Source organism: Erythrolamprus reginae, chromosome 10 (assembly GCF_031021105.1).
Source record: "Erythrolamprus reginae isolate rEryReg1 chromosome 10, rEryReg1.hap1, whole genome shotgun sequence".
In the NCBI taxonomy this organism is placed as follows: Eukaryota; Metazoa; Chordata; class Lepidosauria; order Squamata; family Dipsadidae; genus Erythrolamprus; species Erythrolamprus reginae.
Window position 1 is genome coordinate 43,364,429 of NC_091959.1, and position 20,125 is coordinate 43,384,553.

Below are 20,125 nucleotides of genomic sequence, written 5' to 3' on the forward strand. Positions count from 1 at the left end.
CACTTGGAAGATTTGTCTCAGGTTTTGCTAACATTGGAATGAACTTGTCTTACATTTTGTATCATCTACCATTCCAAAAAGAGAAATTGAAGGATAATAGTAATAAGATTGCCCAATTATTATCAGAGTGGGAGTTTGTTGTGGTAGCTTCTTATTTTATATATCTACTCCTATATCTATTCTCCCATTAGCCCATTTATCACCAAGAAGTATCTCTCTTTTGACTTTTCCATTCCTGCTACCCTGTTTCCCCGAAAATAAGACGTACCCCTAAAGTAAGGCATGTCAGAGGTTTTGCAGAATTTGCTAATACAAGGCACTCCCCGAAAATAAGGCGTAGTCAAGTTTACATACGGTACGGTGGAAAAACATACGGTACCATTCAAAGCTGTTCATAGCGGTACTGTAATAATGTGGCGTCCCCTGCTGGCCCCTTCCATCGCTTTGTATCGTCCAGTACAGCAGACACAGTCTGCTGCTGTCTCACCGCCATTACAGTCTCCACTACAGTGCGTAGACTGTAGCTCCTCTGGTGGCCGGAAGCTGCAATAGCGGGAGTACACTGTTGTACCATATAAGTGCCGTCGTTTGTGTGTGGGGGTGCCATACTGACAGGTACCGTACCGTAATCAGTGTACCATACGGTATACTTTCTTTGGGGGTGTCAGCTTTTCTGCCTGTGAATTTGTCTTATTTGAGAAATATAAGGCACCCCCCGAAAATAAGACGTAGCACAACTTATGGAGCAAAAATTAATATAAGACAGTGTCTTATTTTCGGGGAAACACGGTACTATTGTTATGACTAAATGTACATTTGTTACTTTGTCCTTTTTTTCCAGCCAGCAATAGAACATGCCCCAAGATTTATAATATTCCAATTCTTCTTTATTTTTTCTTTCCAGTGTTTGTCCATCTCTGCACAAGCTATTATTTTATATTTTCCTCTGTTGGCACATTTTCATTTTTCCAATATTGTGCAAATGTTAATCTTGCCACAGTTGTTATGTGCAGAATCAAATATGTCTGACTTTTTTCATATTTTTGGCGTAGTATTCCCAATAAAAAGAGTTCTGGGGTCCCTAGGATTTCCTTCAACCAGCTTTTAATTTTTTCCCAGAAAATCTTTGCTTTCTCACACCTCCACCATAAATGGTAATAGAATAGAATAGAATAGAATTTTTATTGGCCAAGTGTGATTGGACACACAAGGAATTTGTCTTGGTGCAGATGCTCTCAGCGTACATAAAATAAAATATACATTTGTCAAGAATCATGTGGTACAACACTTAATGATTGTCATAGGGGTCAAATAAGCAATGAAGAAGCAATATTAATAAAAATCTTAGGATATAAGCAACAAGTTACAGTCATACAGTCAACATGGGATGAAATGGGTGAAAGGAATGATGAGAAAAACTAGTAGAAATAGAAGTGCAGATTTAGTAGAAAGTCTGACGGTGTTGAGGGAATTATTTGTTTAGTAGAGTGATGGCGTTCGGAAAAAAACTGTTCTTGTGTCTAGTTGTCTTGGTGTGCAGTGCTCTGTAGCGACGTTTTGAGGGTAGGAGTTGAAACAAATAAGAGCCAAATTCTATTTTACACTTCCAACATTTGGATTTAAACTTTTTGTCTATTTTAGCTAGTTGGACAGGTGTCACATGGCACCTGTAAAACATTTTGAACCAATTTTCTTTATACGATGTGGCTAACGTCAACTTTTGATTTCTATCCCATATCTGTTGCCATTCATCTAAATTGACACTGTTTCCAAAGTTCTGTCCCCATTTTATCATATTCTCTTTTACTTGGTCATTTTCCATTTCATGGTTCAACAAGTATCGATATAGTTTTTGAATTGGTTTTTCCCTAACATGAACTTCTGATGTGGGTTTTGAATCTTCAGGTACCATCAGCAACTGGACCGACGAGGACCGTATTCCTCCTTGTACCATATTCCAGGCATTCAAATATTACCTGGACATCACTACCCCTCCCACACCCATTCTCCTGCAGCAATTTGCCTTACTGGCCACCGATGAGAAGGAGAAGAAGCGCCTACAAGTTCTTAGCATGGTAAGAAAGGGGTGAAGATGGAAGACTTCGATTATCTACCTTTCTTCCACAATGTCCAGAGCAGGAGTCTTCAAACTTTTTACACAGGGGGCCAGTTCACTGTCCCTCAGACTGTTGGAGGGCCGGATTATACAAAAAACCTATGAACAAATCCCTATGCACACTACACATACCTTATTTAAAGTAAAAAACAAAATGGGAACAAATACAATATTTAAAATAAAGAAGAAGTAATAAGTAATTAAGTAATTAATAATTAAATAATTAAGTAATTTATACTTCTTTATTAACAAGTAAATTTAAACTTAAATCAACAAACTCCATTTCTCCTTCCTTCCTTCCCTCCCTCTTTCCTCTCCACTTCTCTCTTCCCTCTTCCTTTTCTCTCATTTGTTTCATTTTCCTCTCCCTCGTTCCTTCCCTCCATCATTTTCTCATTTTTCTCTTTTTCTCTCTCTCTCTCTCTCCATCTTTCCCTCTTCCTTTCTCTCTAACTCTCTATCTCTCCCTCTTTCTCTTTCTTTCTCTCTGTCTTCTCTCTTTCTCTCACTCACTCTCTTTCTAACTCTCTCTCTTTGTATCTCTCACACTTTCTCTCTCTCCCCCTCTCTCTATTTCTCCCTTTTGAGCTCTCCTCTTCATTTCTCTCTCCCTCTCTATTTCTCCCTCTTATTATATCGATCGGTAAAATCTCGTGTGCTGCCACAGGCCGGTTAAAAGACCTCAGCGGGCCGCATCCAGCCCACGGGCCGTAGTTTGGGGACCGCTGGTCCAGAGCATCTGGGTGATCATTTAGCAACGGGATCCCCAAACTTGGCAACTTTAAGACTTGTGGACTTCAACTCCCAGAATTCCCCAGCCAACATTTTAAAAGTTGAAGTCCACAAGTCTTAGCGGCCAAAGTTGGATACCCTTTGTGCTAATTCAGAGATCTTCAAACTTGGCAACTTTAAGACTTGTGGACTTCAACTCCCAGAATTCAGCCTCCAGCATAGTTGGCTGGAGAACTCTGGGAGTTGAAGTCCACAAGTCTTAAAGTTGCCAAGTTTGAAGACCTCTGATTTAGCACAAGGGGTATCCGACTTGTGGACTTCAACTCCCAGAATTCCCCAGCCAGCATTTTTAAAAGTTGAAGTCCACAAATCTTACAGTGATCAAGCTTGGACATTCCATATTTACCATGTCTTCCCACATTGGCTACATTTAGACGTATTGGACTTCAAGGCTGGCTCGATAATTCTGGGAGCCAATGTCCACACATCTATGAGGGGGGGAAGGTGGAGAAACTCTGTTCTAGAACTTTGTTCTAGATTTAATACACTGTTGAAAAGTGAAACCACGAGGAAGAAATTGTAGACAGTTAAATAATTTTAATGGGCGGGTTTTGTGGGTTGGTTTTTTTTTTTTGCTTTTTTCATTCAATGAGATCATTTTCTTTTATGGATCTAATTTCATTTCATATATTGGATTTATATGCCACCCAATCCTGTGGGACTGAGGGCAGCTTACAACAATAAAAATAGGATACAATTACAATAAAGTCAAATGTTAACTAGCAATAAAAAAAGGAAAATCTCCATTAATTTAGGTGTCTTTCTGTGTTCTTCTTATTTTTTGTTTTATTCTTTTTTGTTTTATTTGTTTTGTTCATGGGGGGGGAGATGACCTTCTGTCTTTTTTTCTTTATTTTGTTTTAAATAATTTTCCTTGGGAATACCGGTAGTCCTTGAGTTACAATTGTAATTGAGCCCAAAATGTATGTTCCTAAGTGAAACATTTGTTCGGTGAGATTTCTCCTGTTTTGCAACTTTTTTTGCCACAGTTGTTAAGGGAATAATGATACTTGTTAATAACACCATTGTTACGTGAATCGTTGCATTTGGCAAGTTTGTGACACAGTCATTAAGTGAATCCCCATTGGCTTTGCTTGTCAGAAGGTCACAAAAGGGGATCACGTAACCTTGGGACACAGCAACAGTCATAAGTGTGAGTCAGCTGCCAAACATCCAAATTTTGATCGCGTGACCATGGGAGATGCTACAAGGTCGTAAGTGTGAAAGACGATCAAAAGTCACTTTTTTCAGTGTCTCTGTAAGTTTGAATGGTCACTAAATGAACTGTCATAAACCGAGGCTTATTTCTGTTCAACTATTTTCACTTACCGTATTTTTACCGTATTTTCAGAGTTTAAGATGCACTGGAATATAATTAGTTTTGGGGGAGGAAAATAGGAAAAAGAATCTGCTTACCAGGTATTCATCTGGCTAACGTCCTTAGCCAGCACATTATTTTATCCACTGGTTAAGGCTTTAAAAAAACCTTATTCGGAGAGAGTAACAATGAAAGAGCCTGCAAGCCAGTAAGAGCTGGGAACATTGTTAGCACCTGGAAAGAAACATTCAAAGCAAGTAGAGCAATGGAAAAAACCCTGCAAAGACTTAGGGCTTGGAAAACATTCTTTGTAGAGAGTAACAGTGAAAGAGCTTGCAAGCCAATAAGAGCTGGAAACATTGTTAGCACCTGGAAAGAAACATTCAAAGCAAGTAGAGCAATGGAAAAAACCCTGCAAAGACTTAGGGCTTGGAAAACATTCTTTGTAGAGAGTAACAATGAAAAAGCTTGCAAGCCAATAAGAGCTGGGAACATTGTTAGCACCTGGAAAGAAACATTCAAAGCAAGTAGAGCAATGGAAAAAACCCTGCAAAGACTTAGGGCTTGGAAAACATTCTTCACAAAGAGTAACAATGAAAAAACTTGCAAGTTAAGAGCTGGGAAGATCTGGGCTGGGGAAAAAAGCTTCGGGGAGGGAAGCTACATTCAGAGTATAAGACACACCTTATGCTCTGAAAAATACAGTAAATTTCTTTTTAATAGTATGATCGTATAGCTATAAATTTGGTTTTCATGTAAGCCTACACGTTGATAACTATTTTTATTAGCATTCAGAAGTGCCCATTGTAATTTTAAGCCCTATTATTATTATTAATTATGCATAATTATACAGTCTTGCCTGGCCTGATTTAAGCTGAGTAGACACTTTGGTAAAAAAAAAAAAAAGGTTATACCATCTCATCCATCATCCCTCCTGAGATAATTTTTCTTCACCCAATTTGGTTAGTGGGAGGAATCCATTTTCTACGTTCTTGATTGAATGGACTAATTATAAGAAGGGGTGACATTTTATGAAGGCTCATAAATTAGAAAGTAGCCTGGCTGGCTATGTCACCCATGTGATGACATCATCGTCCAAATGATATTTGCAAAACAACCATTATACAAATAGATGCATTTGAGTAAATTAATGTCATGGATGTGAGCAACAGGTGTTTGGACACAATTACAAAATCTGCAGGCTTTGTGTCAAAAAGTCACAATGAATTTTTCAGCAGAATTTTTTTTTTTGTATTCAAGTACAGTGGTACCTCGTGATACGAACCCCTCATGATATGAACCCGGGGTTCGGACATTTTTTGCCTCTTCTTACAAACATTTTTCGGCTTATGAACCCACCGCAGATCGCAAAATGGCGCTTCTCGGCATTCTCCCAAACCTGAACTTTTCGAGTTCGGGTTCGGGAGGCCGCCAAGAAGCGTCGCCGCCCGGCTGTCACCTTCTGAAACAGCCGGGGGGCTTCTCGGCATTCTCCCGAATGCCGAACCCAGAAGTTTGGGTTCGGGTTCAGGTTCCGGAGGCTGCCGAGAAGCGCCCGGCTGTTTCAGAAGGTTACAGCCGGGCGGCGGCACTTAGCGGAGCACCATTTTTGCGATCGGCGGCAGTGTTTTCAGCCGATCTGGAGGCTGGAAAGGAGGTGGGGAATCCCAATAGGGAATCCCATGGGCGGACCGTCCAACCGGTCCCATTATTTGAAGACCCATAAAAAGGACAAATGATAGGCGGCATTATTCGTTGAGGAGCACAGTAATGTTTTAAGGTTTTGTGCCGAACCCACAAGGTTCAGTATGATAAGAGATTAGGCAAGTAGCTCAATTTTCATTCATTGCTATAAAAGTTCAGTTCTAGATAATGATTAAAATGATTAAAGCGTTTATAGTTAAAAACATACTATTTATTTCCTATTTTAAAAGTAATTAAGGATCATACTAAGGTACTAGAGAAGGAAGGACAATTAAAAAAAACCTATTAAGGATTCAATAAATAGTGCATAAACTTGCTCCCCCCCACTGTATACCATCCCACCTTGGGGGCAGTAGCCCATTACTGCCTACAGACATAATATCCCTCATTGCCCAGCCCAAGTTGTGTTGCTGTTTGTTGTAATCACATGAAGCCCCCTGTCCAGATGGAAGGATCAACAAACAGAATCATTCTTTCATCCTTTTGATGCTTCGGTGCTCAAATATTTTTTTTTGGGGGGGGGCGTCCCTGATTCTTTGGAAGCTCCCATTTCATATCTCGAATGGCAGTCTGTATTGGGGGAACAGAGCCAAGATGTGGCTTAAAAAGAGGATTAGACAGATTCTTGGAGGATAAAGCAGGATAAAGCGGTTTTTTTCTTTCAGGTGTAGCATACCAGTGTTGTACTTGCACCTTGTCCACATCAGGATATGTCTCTTGTTGATCCTTTGGGGGACATCTTGTTCAGAGAAATAATCTGATCCATATAGCTTGGCTGTAGGGATTCTATTCATCAAAGGAAGTTGTGTGTTTGTTTGTTTGTTTGTTTGTTTGTTTGTTTGTTTGTTTGTTTGCCTGGAGCTAAACTCCTTGTTTTCTTTCTTTCTTCCTTTTCTTTCTTTCTTTCTTTCTTTTTTACTTCTTTCTTTCCTTTCTTTTCTTTCTTTCTTTCTTTTCCCCTTCTTTCTTTCTTCCTTTCTTCCTTCCTTTCCTTCCTTTTTTTCTTTCTTTCTTTTTTCCTTCCTTCTTTCTTTTCTTTTCTTTTCTTTCTTTCTTTCTTTTTTCCTTCCTTCCTTCCTTCCTTTTTTCTTTCTTTTTCTTTCTTTCTTTCCCCCCTCCCTCCCTTCCTTCCTTTCTTTCTTTCTTTCCTTCCATTTTCCTTCCTTCCTTCCTTTCTTTCTTTTTTTCTTTCTTCCTTCTTTCTTTCTTTCCTTCCTTCCTTCCTGCCTTTCCTTCCTTCCTTCCTTTCTTTCTTTCTTCCTTTCCTTCCTTTCCTTCCTTCCTTCTTTCCTTCTTTTTTTTCTTTCTTTCTTTCTCCCAGGGTCTTCAAGATTATGAAGAATGGAAGTGGTCAAAAAATCCCACCATGGTAGAAGTGCTGCAAGAATTCCCGTCGGTACAGATGCCTTCTACTCTCCTGCTCACCCAGCTCCCTTTGCTTCAACCCCGTTACTATTCCATCAGCTCCTCCCCAGACATGTACCTGGATGAAGTCCACCTCACAGTAGCTGTGGTGTCCTATAGCACCAGAGGTAAACCACACTATCGGTGGCCTGGAAAGCAGCCAATCTCCACTCCCAAATGAACAAAACTGCTTTGACCAAATATGATAAGACTTCTTGGGAGAGATGAATTTAGCAATGCACTAGGGTGGACTGATTTGCAAAACAAAGAGCTGGTTATTTCTGTTCGGAAACCTATGGTAAAGAAACTAAGACAAGGCGTTCCCACGGCCTATTTGATACCAAGCCACAGGTGAAATGGGCAAGCATGTGCCTGTGACTTTCGACTCACACGAGTGGATGGCACTTGCACTTCATCTTATATAATAGTTATATAACCATCAACTATGTCTTCAATGGGGATTTCAATACTCTGATGATGTTAGTAGAGGGCTAACGGAAGCTTAGTAATTTTAGTAGTTTTTAATAAATTTTAAACGCTCCGGAGATTGCGATGGCTGTTGCCTCTTCATTCATACGTGTGTGTGTGTATAGTGAAGGGCTACCAAACTTTTTACTACCACATTGTGGGCGTGGCTTATGCAGGACGCCCTACATTTTCCTTCAACATCTTTCAGTGAAAATTGGGTGCGAGTTCCGGCTGTATTTATAAATAAAGACGCAATAGTAATTGCGATCTCCAGAATGTTTAACATTTATTAAAAACTACTAAAATTAACTAAGCTTTCGTTAGTCCTCTACTAACATCGCCAGAGAGTTAAAATTCCCATTAAATCAACTGCTTAGTTAATTTTAGTAGTTTTAACTGTTCCGGAGATCGCAATGGCTGTTGCCTCTTGATAGGTAGATAGATAGATAGATAGATAGATAGATAGATAGATAGATAGATAGATAGATAGACAGACAGACAGACAGACAGACAGACAGATAGATTTCTTTTTTCTTTTCTTTTTTTCTTCTTTTTCTTTTCTTTTTAGACTTTGTAATGTAAAACTGTTATTTTAGATTTTAATTATTAGATTTGTTACCATGTATTGTTTTTATCACTGTTGTGAGACGCCTCGAGTCTACGGAGAGGGGCGGCATACAAATCTAATTAATAATAGTAATAATAATAATAATAATAATAATAATAATAATATATATATATATATATATATATATATATATATATATATATAGAGAGAGAGAGAGAGAGAGAGATACATACTGCTTTAAAAAATAAAGGGAACACTTACACAACACAATATAACTCCAAGTAAATCGAACTCCTGTGAAATCAAACTGTCCACTTAGGAAGCAACACTGATTGACCATCAATTTCACCTGCTATTGTGCACATCCAACTTTGTACAGAACAAAGTATTCATTGATAATATTTCATTCATTTAGATCTAGGATGTGTTGTTTGAGTATTCCCTTTATTTTTTTGAGCAGTATGTAACATGTAACATATTTTTGCTGATAATGAAGGGACGGAAGACTAGTATAGATCTATTTCGAGCTATATATATATAATTATATGCATGCTTTTAGAATCCCACCAAATATTATCCAACAACTTTTGTATCTTTTCCTAGATGGAGAAGGCCCAATACACCATGGAGTATGTTCTTCCTGGTTCAACCAGATACAGGAGGATGAAGTGGTTCCCTGCTTCGTTAGAGGGTAAGATGGGATGAAGCAACGATTCGAAAATGAAACAAGACCATTTGGGTTCCAGTCTGTTTTTAATCTTGTGGAAATTTCCAGACACAAGTTCCAGTTTATTCCAAGTTGATCCACAATGCTAAGAGTTAATTCAACTGTTATTGAACCTTTGGCTGAAGAGACCAAAATGTGTCTTGGTCAAAGCGGAAACTGCATTACAGGCTTGTCCTAAACTTAACAAGCATTCATCTATTTATTTTTATTTATTTTATTTATTTATTTTGTCCAATACACAATGAGGGTTTTAGTGGGTATATATCTATATACACATAGTAAAATACATGATGAAGGTTATAGAGGAGATACTCATAGTAAAATGTATCTAAGAAATAATAGAAAAGAAGATAAAGTAATAGAACATATCAATGAAAGAATAAGAGAAGAGATATAGGAATAGAAGAAAGGTATAGGAGATATAGGGGAGCAATAGGACAGGGGACGGAAGGCACTCTAGTGCACTTGTACTCGCCATTGAACCATTTAATGATGGTTCAAAGTTACAACTGTCTCGGGAAAAGTGATTTTTTTTGTTGTTCTTAAGTTAGAACGAGAGATTCCGGATATTACAAAACGTCAACCATAGACTCAATTCCCTAGGGATGGTGGAACTATTCTTCCTCCAGGTATATTCATGCAATAGTTGGGTGGCTATTACGTGTTTTACGTCAGATTAAAATAAAATAGCTTCTTCTGCCTTCCGATTTTTCTAAAGCAGTGTTCTTCAACCTAGGCCATTCGAATAGAATAGAATAGAATGGAATGGAATAGAATAGAAGAGAATAGAATAGAATAATACAAAATACAGAGTAACAGACTAACAGAGTTGGAAGGGACCTTGTAGGTCATCTAGTCCAACCCCCTGCCAGAGACATAGAACTGGAAGACGAAGCTACAAGGAAATGCACAAGAAAGAATCACTTGAGTCAAAATGTTATATCTTGTGTTTCTCCAGGGCACCTGGGTTTCACATGCCACAAGACCCCAAGGTTCCCTGCATCCTGATTGGCCCTGGCACTGGAATTGCACCTTTTCGGAGCTTCTGGCAACAGCGGCTCTTTGATCTCAAACATAAAGGTTGGTGAATTTGGGGGAAGTTGATGGATAGACGTGCAACAGTAGCAAAGGAACTGATTTCCAGGGAGAGGGTATATTTTGGCACATACGAGTACTGAGCTAAAAGATGGTCTTCTCCAGGTCCCGTCGACTAAATAATGTCGTTTGGTGGGGCCCAGGGGAAGAGCCTTCTCTGTGGTGGCCCCAGCCCTCTGGAACCAACTCCCCCCGGAGATTAGAATTGCCCCCACCCTCCTCGCCTTTCGTAAGCTCCTTAAAACCCACCTCTGCCATCAGGCATGGGGGGACTGAGATATTCTTTCCCCCTAGGCCCTTACAATTTATGCATGGTATGTTTGTATGTATGTTTGGTTTTACAATAAGGGTTTTTAGTTGTTTTAGTATTGGATTGTTACGTGCTGTTTTTATTACTGTTGTTAGCTGCCCCGAGTCTACGGAGAGGGGCGGCATACAAATCCAATAAGTAAGTAAGTAAGTAAGTAAGTAAGTAAGTAAGTAAGTAAGTAAGTAAGTAAGTAAGTAAGTAAGTAAAAGTCTATTGAAGAGAAGGACTAGGGATGATATAATAACAGATTTCTAGTACTTGAGGGCCTGTCATAGAGAATATAGGGCAGTGATGGCAAACCTATGGCATGGGTGCCACGGGTGGCATGCGGAGCCGTATCTGCTGGCATTTCAGTTGTTGCCCTAGCTCAGCTCCAACGTGCATGTGTGTGCTAGCCAACTGATTTTTGGCTCACACAGAGGCTCTGGGTGGGCGTTTTTGGCTTCCAGAAAGCCTCCGGGTGGATGGGGGAGGATGTTTTTACTCTCCCCTGGCTACAGGGAAGCCTTTGGAGCCTGGGAAGGGCGAAACACGAGCCTCCTGGGCCCACCAGATGTTGGGAAACAGTCCATTTCCTGACTCCAGAGAGCCTACAGGGGGTGGGGGAAGCTGTTTTTTCCCTCCCCAGGCATTGAATTATAGGTGTGGGCATCCACGCCTGTGCAATAGCTTGCGCCCACGCTCTTTCAGCGCCCGAGGAAAAAAAGGTTTGCCATCACTGATTATAGGGGGGTCAACCTGTCCTCCAAAGCCCCTGAAGGCAGGACAAGAAGCGACGGATGGAAGATCATTAGAGACCCAACCTAGAACTACAGAGAAATTTCCTGAAAATGAGAATGATTAATCAGTGGAAGAGCCTGTCTCCATAATTTGCTGGTGCTCCATCACCAGAGTTTTTTTAAGAAGAGACTGGACAGTCGTTTATCCAGAATAATATAGGGTTGGATTAGAAGACCTCTAGGGTCCCTTCCAATTCATTTCCATTCAATTTATTAGATTTGTATGCCGCCCCTCTCCGAAGACTCGGTGCGGCTCACAACAACGATAAAAACAATATTATAATGGCACAAATCTAATATTAAAAATAACTAAAAACCCTATCATAATTAAAAACCAAACAGCATATACATACCAAACATAAATTATAAGGACCCTGGGGGAAAGATGTCTCCAACTCTATTATTCTGTGTTCCATGTTCTAAATGTGAGCATGGCATCGGACCAGATTATCTCTGGGACCACCTTCTGCTGCACGAATCCCAGTGGCCAATTAGGTCCCACAGAGTTGGCCTTCTCCGGATCCCGTTGACTAAACAATGCCGCCTGGCGGGACCCAGGAGAAGAGCCTTCTCTGTGGCGGCCCTGGCCTTCTGGAATCAAATCCCCCCCGGAGATGTGAACTGCTCCCACCATCCTCGCCTTCTGCCAGATGTTGAAGACCCATTTATGTCACCATGCATGGGGGGATTGATGCTCCTCCCCTTCTGACTAGTAGGATTTGAGTGTGGTGCAATTGTGTGGCTTGCCTGTTTTTTAAAAAAGTTTTTATTTACATATAAACAATAGACAATAAAAAGGACAATTAATCTACAACAAAACAATACACAATACAAACAAGCAATTGAAGACAAGCATGTAATATACATCCCCTCCCCTCCTGTGGCTGACACGTCGACAGCCTCCTTTTATATTCTTAGCGGTATAGTAACCATTGGTTTTATCTATAACATATAGTTTATAGTTTGTGATACTAGATTTTAAATTATTACTCTGTAACTTATAAAATATATTATATTAAGATAGACGAAAAAAGAATTATATTTAATTCTTTGACTGGTTTTGCTTTAACGCAGCACTACTGGTAATTGTTTTTTATTTTTTTTTGTTCAACCATATGTAAAAGTCTTTCCAAATCTGGTAATATTTTGAGTTTTCTTGCTCTTTTAGCTCCAATGTTAGTTTGTCTGCTTCTGCGCAGTCCAAGACTTTTTAAATTAAATTCCGTTCGTTCGACATTGCTTCATTTTTCCAAAATTGGGCTATGGTTATTCTTGTTGCTGTTATTAAATATTGAGTCAAATAGTATTGTTCCTTTTTCATCTTTTTTTCAATAATACCAAGCAAAAATATTTCCGGTTTCATTTCTAATTTAATGTCAATTATTTCTTGTATCCATTTTTGAAGTTTGTGCCAAATTCCCTTAACTTGTGTACAAGTCCACCACATGTGAAAATAAGAACCATGTGTTTCTCCACATTTCCAGCAGTTGGGTTTAAGGTTAGCGTATATTTTGGGCTTGCCTGTTTTTTTAAAGATAATGGGTTTCTTAACTTTGTCTTTTAACATTAGATTTGTATTGTATTGCTATTGTTGTTGTGAGCTGCTCCGAGTCTTCGGAGAGGGGCGGCATACAAATCTAATAGATGATGATGATGATGATGTATGTTACTGTGACCTTCTTCCTCTCCCAATCTTCTCCCTAGGGCTGAAACCATGCCCCATGACACTGGTCTTTGGCTGCCGACAATCCAAGATCGACCACATTTACAAAGAAGAGACGTTGCTGGCCAAAAGCAGTGGGGTCTTCAAAGAGCTCTTCACAGCCTATTCTCGTGAACCAGATAAACCAAAGGTAATTCACCTCGCCTTATCCCACAGCCCGAGTAGATTCTCCTGATCCAGAGGTCTGCCAACGAGACAAATCAGGCAATCGACAGGCACGTAGGGATAAGCAATGTCTCCTACATGCCATTCAGTGGGTTGCAGCCAGAGGTGGGCTGCAGGCAGGATGGGGTGGAACGCAGTTCCACAGGCGGAAATGAAGTTGCATGCATAGCTCCAGCTGATTGGCGGCTGTCACTTCCTGGATTACTGGTCTTGGCTCGGCTCTCCTTTTTCCCCCTGCTGCTGCTGCTACTGCGTCTGCGCTCCTTGCTTTTTTCCTCCTTCCTCCTTCCTGGCCTCGGACGAGCTTCCCTCTCTCCTGCCCGGCTCCCCTCCAGCTTCACTTGGCCCCCTCCCACTTGAGGTGCAAGCAGAAGGCATGGGTGGAAGCGGCGCTGGCAGCATTTATGCTTCTGGCAGCATCCGTTCGTCTAGCTACCCAGCCTGAGGTGGGCGGGTGACCCTGAAGGAGAGCACGGAAAACATGAAGCAAATTGTCACCCCAGCGAGCGACACTGGTAAGGTTGTAAGTTGAGGACTTAACAGTTCATTTGAACGATGATGACTGTTCAAGCCACTCCTACCCAGTCACATGACCATTAAGCCACACCCACAAAATAAATCACACCCACAGTGTAGTGGTTGGCTCTGGCCCAGTTCCTGCACCAGGGAATGTGGAGGTGGATGCAGGGGAAACTTCAACATGTTATTGCCGACAGAATCAGTTCAGAGTTTAGTTTCCTCGGACGAAGAAGAAGGTAGGAGTGACTCGGCAGAGGAGGGCTTGGCACACAGCCCAGGCAGTCAATCTCCCTTATCTTCCATTGATTCGGATGAAGACGTTTTGGACCCACGCAAGCGCAGAATTATGCATAGAAGAAACCAAGTTAAGAACATATTACAGGAGATAAGAGCGGCCACCTGTGTTTGGGTGAGGCTCCAGTAATTAGGGCTGCTGCTATAAATAGCAGCATGTGGGTTTGGCCATTGTGGAAGAGTATCTGATTGCAGTTCGTCAGGAATCCTGGGTTGCTGGTTTCTGGACTTTGCTTGTTGCTTTTTCACGCCTTTGAAAACAAAGCAGAGCAACGTGTGTGTGTCTCACTTCGTTGGAAGAAGAAGGGGTGTGAAGTTTCTTCACAGCTGCTAGCTAAGTACTTAATGACTGCTTAAGGTTAATTGTACAGACTACCCGGTTGTTTTGGGACGAGTGCTCTTTGCAATACAAAATGAGTGCTTAGTTTATTTTGACTTTTGGGATAAAGAACATTGTTTTGAATTTTCAAACGTGTGTGTGTCTGAAATTTGTACCCTTGAATTTTCGGGAGGCTCCTATCAGAGAGCCCGGCAGAACACACAGTGTGGCAGTAAAAAATTTGGCTGCCCATTCCTGGTGTCTTCGCATAACTTTTCACTTGCTGTGCATGTGCAGAAGCCAAATCTCGCACCAACCGGCGTACATGTGCCTGCCAGACGCGCACACGCCCGCGACGATCCCGGAGAGCATACCAATTCCAAAGAGACAATCGAAAAGCAAAGCCAATAGAGGGGAACTAGATTTGCCCCAACGGTTGCATGGTTCACTTAACCACAAAAGGTTGTAAAATCTGGTGTGGCTCGTTTCACAACTGCCAAGGACTTCTCTGCCCATGTGCTATAAAACTCTTTTTTTCCCCTTTCTGCAGAAATATGTGCAGGACATCCTGCAGGAGCAATTGGCGAGCTCAGTCTACAAAGCACTGAAGGAGAAGGGGGGTCACGTCTACGTCTGCGGTGATGTCACCATGGCTGGAGATGTCCTCAAGACCATCCAAAGTCTCGTTCGGGAACAGGGAAAGCTGTCGGTCGAGGAAGGCATTGCGTTCATTAGCAAGCTGAGGGTGAGCCAACGTTCCCGTTGCGTGTTTTAACGCCTTCTGCTGCATGAATCCCAGTGACCAATCAGGTCCCACAGAGTTGGACCTTCTCCAGGTCCCGTCAGCCAGATAATGTCGTCTGGCGGGGCCTAGGGGAAGAGCCTTCTCTGTGGTGGCCCTGGCCCTCTGGAATCAACTCCCCCCAGAGATTCTCACTGCCCCCACCCTCCTCGCCTTTCGCAAGAGTCTTAAGACTCATTTATTTCACCAGGCATGGGGCAATTAGAAGAACAACACACACACACACCGTTTACTAAATGTGATGTGCGGTTGTGAATGAATTGGCTGACAGATTTTAATATACTGTATTGGAATTTTAGTTTGTAATTTTTTAATTGATTAGATTTGTTATTGTGTTGTTTGTATTGTATCTTGTGAGCCGCCCCGAGTCTTCGGAGAAGGGCGGCATACAAATCTAACAAATAATAATAATATGAGCCGGGGTGGCGCAGCAGGTAGAGTGCTGTACTGCAGGCCACTGAAGCTGACTATAGATCTGAAGGTCAGCGGTTCAAATCTCATCACCGGCTCAAGGTTGACTCATCCTTCCATCCTTCCGAGGTGGGTAAAATGAGGACCCGGATTGTGGGGGCAATAGCCTAGCTCTGTTAAAAAAGTGCTACTGCTAACATGTTGTAAGCCGCCCTGAGTCTAAGGAGAAGGGCGGCATAAAAATCAATCAATCAATCAATCAATCAATCAAATAAATAAATAAATAAATAAATAAATAAATAAATAATGATGATGATGATTATTGTTGTTATTATTGTTATTATTGTTATTATTGTTATTATTGTTATTATTGTTATTATTGTTATTACTGTTATTACTGTTATTACTGTTATTACTATTATTATTATTATTTATTAGATTTGTATGTCGCCCATCTCCGAAGACTCGGGGCGGCTCACCACATAGCAATAGTACAATACATTACAAATCTAATATTAAAATTTAAAAAGTCAATTAAAAAACATTAATATAACCTAATCAATATCATAAAATCACAACTACGCACTCGTACACAAATAATTTCCTGCATAGAACTCTGGGGACACAGTGGTTAAAGAGCAGGTAAACTCTGCCCCACAACTGGAGTTCGATCCTGACGGGGCTCAAGGTTGACTCAGGCTTACATCCTTCCGAGGTCGGTAAAATGAGGGTCCAGATTGTTGGGGTTTGCAATATACCTTCAAGACCACCTTCTACCACATAGCTCCCAGTGGCCAGTAAGGGTCTACAGAGGTGGCCATCTCTGCGTCCCGTCAGCTAAACAGTATTGGCTGGCAGGTCCATGGAGGAGGGCCTTCTCGGTGGCTGCTCCAACACTTCGGAACCAGTTGCCTCCTGAAATCTGGACTACCCCCACCCTACTGGCCTGAGGCCAATGATGGTTACAGTGGAAACCATTGGGATATGCCATAAATGATACGCATGGGTTTACCTGTTGTATTTAAATTGTTTTCAGACTGTTTTTAGAAGTACTAAAACACAGCTCCTTCCTTCCCTCCCTCTTCCTTCCTTATTTTTCGTTCTTTCCTTCTATCTCTTTCTCTCTTTCTCATTTCCCTTCTCTCTCTCTTCTGTTTGTCTCCCTGTTTCTCTTCTCTTTCTCTCCTCTCTCTCTCTCTCTCTTCTTTCTCTTTCTCTCTCCCTCTCTCTCCTGCTTTGTTTCTTTTTCTCTCTCTCACTCTCTTTCTCTCTCCTTTGTTTCTTTATTTTTTTGTTCTTTCCTTCTATCTTCCCTCCCTCCCTCCATCTCTTTCTCTTCTCTCTTCTTTCTCTCTCTCTCTTTCTCTCCTGCTCTGTTTCTCTTTCATCTGTTTGCTTTTCTTTTTCTCTCCTTTGTTTCTTTATTTTTGTTCTTTCCTTCTATCTCTCTCTCTCTCTCATTTCTTTTTTCTCTCTCCCTTTCTCCTGTTTCTCTCCCTCTCTTCCTCTTTTCTTCTCTTCCTCGCTCTCTTTCTCTCCTCTCTCTCTTCTTTCTCTCTCTTTCCCTTCTGCTCTGTTTCTCTCTTCTCTTTCTCTTTCTCTCTTTTTCTCCCTCTTTCTCACTCTCTCTCTCCTTTGTTTCTTTCTCGTTCTTTCCTTTTATATTTCTCTCTCTCTCATTTCTCTTTTTTTCTCTCTCTCTCTTGTTTCTTTCTCTTCTTTCCCCTTCTCTCTTTCTCTTTCTTACTCGCTTTCTCTCCTCTCTCATTTCTTTTTCTCTCTCCTTCTTTCTCTCTCGTTCTCTCTTCTGTTTCTTTCTCTCTTCTGTTTCTCTCCCTCTCCCCCCCCACCAAACATCATTTTGCAGGATGACAACCGATACCACGAAGATATCTTCGGCGTCACTCTACGCACATACGAAGTGACCAACCGCCTCCGATCCGAGTCCATCGCGCAGATCGAGGAAAGCAAAAAAGACACAGATGAGTGAGTGGTGCTTTTTCCTGCCTTTTACGAAATATCCCTTCTCACCTGGGCTTCTGGGCCCTCAAAGCGTGTGAGGTGGTGGGGGGGGGGAAACGTACACCTTCAATAGTTCGGAGGGATCAGCATTGAAATGAGATGCTGCTCAACTTTCGTAGAAAATGTACGAGGGTCGCCCAGAAAGTAATGCACCACATTTTCTTTCTTCAACAATTATTTATTGAACACAATGAAACTTACACACAAGAAAGAATGATGTTTCTTCTAGACTCCCTATTTTTCCACGTAATCTCCGTCCCATTCTATGACCTCCCTCCAGCGAGACACAAGGGCGTGTATGCCCTGTTGATACCGAGACGGGGCAACTGACCGCACCAGCTGTTGCCTGTGAACTCCCAGCAGCCCCCCCTTGGGCCCCTCCCTTTATCTTACACCTCTGGGACTCCCAAACAATTAAACCCACCTGAGCATATCCCTCCGCATTTTTGAGAGCAGCCGTAGTTGCACCTGAACACCGGGAGGAAATCTCGTCCCGAAACCTGTTCTGGTTTCTGGTAGAAATTTAGCAATTACAAATAACTCTTATTAAATGCATCATTTCATTAATAAAGAAACTCCATTTATTTCTCTGCTCTCCTGTAATTCAAACACATTCCATACAACACTCGGTCTGTTATCTCTCTTAGCTGCATTTCTCACATTCCTCCTTCTCCTTCACTTAATCAAGATTTATTTTCCTAACAGCATAACTTTGAAAAACAGCAGCACTGACTGATAATAATACAAAATACTTTGGCTTACTTTAGCGTGGCAAAAAACACATCCATTTTTCCTTTCGTCAACGTTGAAACTCCACCCTTCTTCTCCACTGACCCCCTGACGTGCCAAATACATCACTACAATATTTAACCCATTCCTCTCCTTAATATCTTCTTCCAGACCTCTGTTCTCTACGTTTTTGGACCCTTCTGAATTTAGGGTTAACCCAGCGAGCGTCTGATTCTCCCTCACTAGATCCTGAACTCATAGCCCCATCCTGTGGCTGGCCTCCCACCTGTTCTACTACCTGTAACCCCGGGCCCTCCACTAATTCATAAACACTATCTGAATCCGAGTCCTCAATATCTTCATCATCCTCCAACTGATCAGGAGTATGTACAACAAAACCTAACCGCTAGCTTTCTTGCAGGGTGTTTTGTTCCTAACCCGAACGGCGGGGGCCCGAGGTAGGATGCCAAGCCAGTCCGGTCAGCACAGCAGCTCCTGCTGCGCGGTTCCAGGCTGACAGGGGAGGCTGGACCCTGTCAAACTGACCGCTCCGCATCCACTCCTTTTCTCCAGGGACGCGACTGTCCACGACCTTTGTACTTCGGTGTGCCGCCCCGTTATTGTGTCCTGAAGGAAGAAGCAGCGTGGATACTGGTGCACTGGAGGATGATGGGTGACGAAAGGAACGGATGATGGAGTCGGTTGTCTTTCCTCCTCCCACCCCCCCTCCCTCACCCCACCCCCTGTGGTCGTTTTTTCTTTTCTCCCCTCCCTCTCTCCGCAGCAACCCCGCTGAAGCGCGATGGCTTTTTAAACAACTTTGCCGTGGCTTCTCTCCCCCCCACTCAAAATAAACAAGCAAAAAAAGCACAGCCACCATCGTCCATCCTCCCTCTTGCTGTGGACAAGGCCGTTTTTCTGAAGGGGTGGGGGTCTGCATGAAATTCCTTCCTTTAGCCATCCATTCCCGGCCAGGTGGGGGCTTCAGGGTTGGAGGGCCAGGTGTGCCCGACGCAGATGGGTGCCTTCTCCCGAATCTCTGCCCGCCAGCACGATTGGCTTCTAAAACTCATCCGCTCGCTTTCTCTTTCTTTTTTTCCTCTTGTCTTTTTTTTGGGGGGGGGTCCCATTGTCTTTGGCGAATGGGTGTGGAGAAAGGGAGATGCTTTTTTTTTTTCTCTGTATCTCTGCTCGTGCTCAGGCTTCTCCGCTGTTTCACACACAGCATGCCGTGTTCCGTTCAAACTGTCTTGATGTAGCTGTGTTCTTCGGGGCTCTCCTCCTCCTCTTCCTCCTCTCCCATCCCTAGCGAGTTTACAAAAAAACCCCACCAGTGGTTACCAAGCTGGAAAGGCTTCGACTGAGAAGCAGTGGGACCCCAAGTCTCTCCCTTCTTGGAATTTACAAGGGATGGAAAGACGCCCGAAAATGATGGACAGACAACATACCCTCTCCAATAACTCTGGAATTGTTTTGTCTCTGTGCTGGATAGACAAACAGAGAACCCCCTGGACATTGCCCAAAGACCCATTCTGTGGAAACATAAATACAATCAGTTTCAAAGTGGGGAGGGAGGCCCCTTTTACAGCCTCTTCATCAAATGACCCCTAAAAATGGCTGGATTAATCCGAATTCAAGGGAAATTGGGTTAAATCGAGATTGGAAATAAGATCATCGAGTATGCTGTCCATTGTGGATGGTCCCTTATTTTCCTACCACCACCCCCTCCCTCTAGCTTTGGGATTGGAGCCCCATCAACTATCCAAAACAATTTGTGGACATTTGGCAGTTTTGCATTGGGAGGGGCAAGTTAGGATTCGCGAAAGGGGCTCATGGCTAAACCATCACATTTTTTTTGGT

General features: G+C 42.1%; 1 protein-coding gene across 2 annotated transcripts in view; it reads left to right on the forward strand.

Moving 5' to 3' along the window:
* The window catches only part of NOS1 (nitric oxide synthase 1), a 113,137-nt gene extending 94,000 nt beyond the window's left edge, over positions 1-19,137 (forward strand). The window contains exons 21-28 of one of the 2 annotated variants that reach the window (XM_070763077.1): positions 1,906-2,075; positions 7,252-7,462; positions 8,974-9,061; positions 10,056-10,177; positions 12,986-13,134; positions 14,852-15,046; positions 17,382-17,500; positions 18,687-19,137. In XM_070763077.1, coding sequence (XP_070619178.1) covers positions 1,906-2,075; positions 7,252-7,462; positions 8,974-9,061; positions 10,056-10,177; positions 12,986-13,134; positions 14,852-15,046; positions 17,382-17,500; positions 18,687-18,702 — 1,070 coding nt within the window. In that variant the 3' untranslated portion in view covers positions 18,703-19,137. The remainder of the gene's footprint in view (positions 1-1,905; positions 2,076-7,251; positions 7,463-8,973; positions 9,062-10,055; positions 10,178-12,985; positions 13,135-14,851; positions 15,047-17,381; positions 17,501-18,686) is intronic. The other variant, XM_070763076.1, reaches the window with a different exon arrangement.
* The last annotated feature ends 988 nt before the right edge of the window (positions 19,138-20,125 follow it).